Source organism: Condylura cristata, unplaced genomic scaffold, assembly GCF_000260355.1.
Source record: "Condylura cristata isolate star-nosed mole 26May11 unplaced genomic scaffold, ConCri1.0 scaffold00002, whole genome shotgun sequence".
NCBI lineage: Eukaryota > Metazoa > Chordata > Mammalia > Eulipotyphla > Talpidae > Condylura > Condylura cristata.
The window spans coordinates 832,879-834,136 of record NW_004567103.1 but is presented as its reverse complement, the minus strand read 5'-3'; the positions used below and the strand labels follow the sequence as shown (position 1 = coordinate 834,136).

Genomic DNA, 1,258 nt, shown 5'->3' with positions numbered 1-1,258 from the left:
CCCGGGCCAGAGCGGGCGGCCGGGCCTGCGGGCGGCCGAGGCACCGGCGCGGCTAACGAGCGATTCTCGGTCTTCCTCAGACTCCCCCCAGGCCCTGGACGCCGCCCCCGCCATGGATCTGCACCTGTTCGACTACGCGGAGCAGGGGAACTTCTCCGACGTCAGCTGGCCCTGCAACAGCAGCGACTGCATCGCGGTGGACACGGTGCTGTGTCCCAGCATGCCCAGCAAGGGCGTGCTGCTGTACACGCTGGCCTTCGTCTACATCTTCATCTTCGTCATCGGCATGGTGGCCAACTCCGTGGTGGTCTGGGTCAACGTCCAGGCCAAGACCACGGGCTACGACACGCACTGCTACATCCTCAACCTGGCCATCGCCGACCTGTGGGTGGTGGTCACCGTCCCGGTCTGGGTGGTCAGCCTCGTGCAGCATAGCCAGTGGCCCATGGGGGAGCTCACGTGCAAGGTCACCCACCTCATCTTCTCCGTCAACCTCTTCGGCAGCATCTTCTTCCTCACCTGCATGAGCGTGGACCGCTACCTCTCGGTCGCCCGCTTCGCCCACGCCCCCGGCCACCGCAAGAAGACGGCCCGCCGCGTGGTCTGCGTGCTGGTGTGGCTGCTGGCCTTCGGCCTGTCCCTGCCCGACACCTACTACCTGAAGACCGTCACGTCGGCCGCCGGCAACGAGACGTACTGCCGCTCCTTCTACCCGGAGCACAGCGCCCGGGAGTGGCTGGTGGGCATGGAGCTGCTCTCCGTGGTCCTGGGCTTCGCCGTCCCCTTCTCCGTCATCGCCGTCTTCTACTTCCTGCTGGCCCGGGCCCTGCCGGCGTCCGGCGACCCGGAGAAGCAGGGCAGCCGCAGGATCATCTTCGCCTACGTGGTGGTCTTCCTGCTGTGCTGGCTGCCCTACCACGTGGTGGTGCTGCTGGACGTCTTCTCCGTCCTGCACTACATCTCCTTCACCTGCCAGCTGGAGACGTTCCTCTTCACGGCGCTGCACGTCACGCAGTGCCTGTCGCTGGTGCACTGCTGCGTCAACCCCGTGCTGTATAGCTTCATCAACCGCAACTACAGGTACGAGCTGATGAAGGCCTTCATCTTCAAGTACTCGGCCAAGACGGGCCTCGCCAAGCTCATGGACGCCTCCGTGGCGGAGATGGAGTACTCCGCCTTGGAGCAGACTCCCAAGTGACGCCCGTCTCCGCGCCCGCGTCTGAGGGAGGCGGAGCCGCGGGCCTGGCTGGCGGGGGCG

General features: G+C 66.3%; 1 protein-coding gene across 1 annotated transcript; it reads left to right on the top strand.

Annotated features, from left to right (window-relative positions):
* The first annotated feature begins 101 nt into the window (after window positions 1-101).
* On the top strand, window positions 102-1,252 carry ACKR3 (atypical chemokine receptor 3). The gene has a single exon (XM_004674179.2). It carries the CDS (start codon window positions 113-115, stop codon window positions 1,196-1,198), a length of 1,086 nt encoding a protein of 361 aa, XP_004674236.1. The 5' UTR covers window positions 102-112; the 3' UTR covers window positions 1,199-1,252.
* Window positions 1,253-1,258: the final 6 nt, after the last annotated feature.

Excerpts from the sequence above, each read along its gene's own strand:
- ACKR3 (XM_004674179.2), top strand. The coding sequence starts at position 113 with ATGGATCTGCACCTGTTCGACTACGCGGAGCAGGGGAACTTCTCCGAC.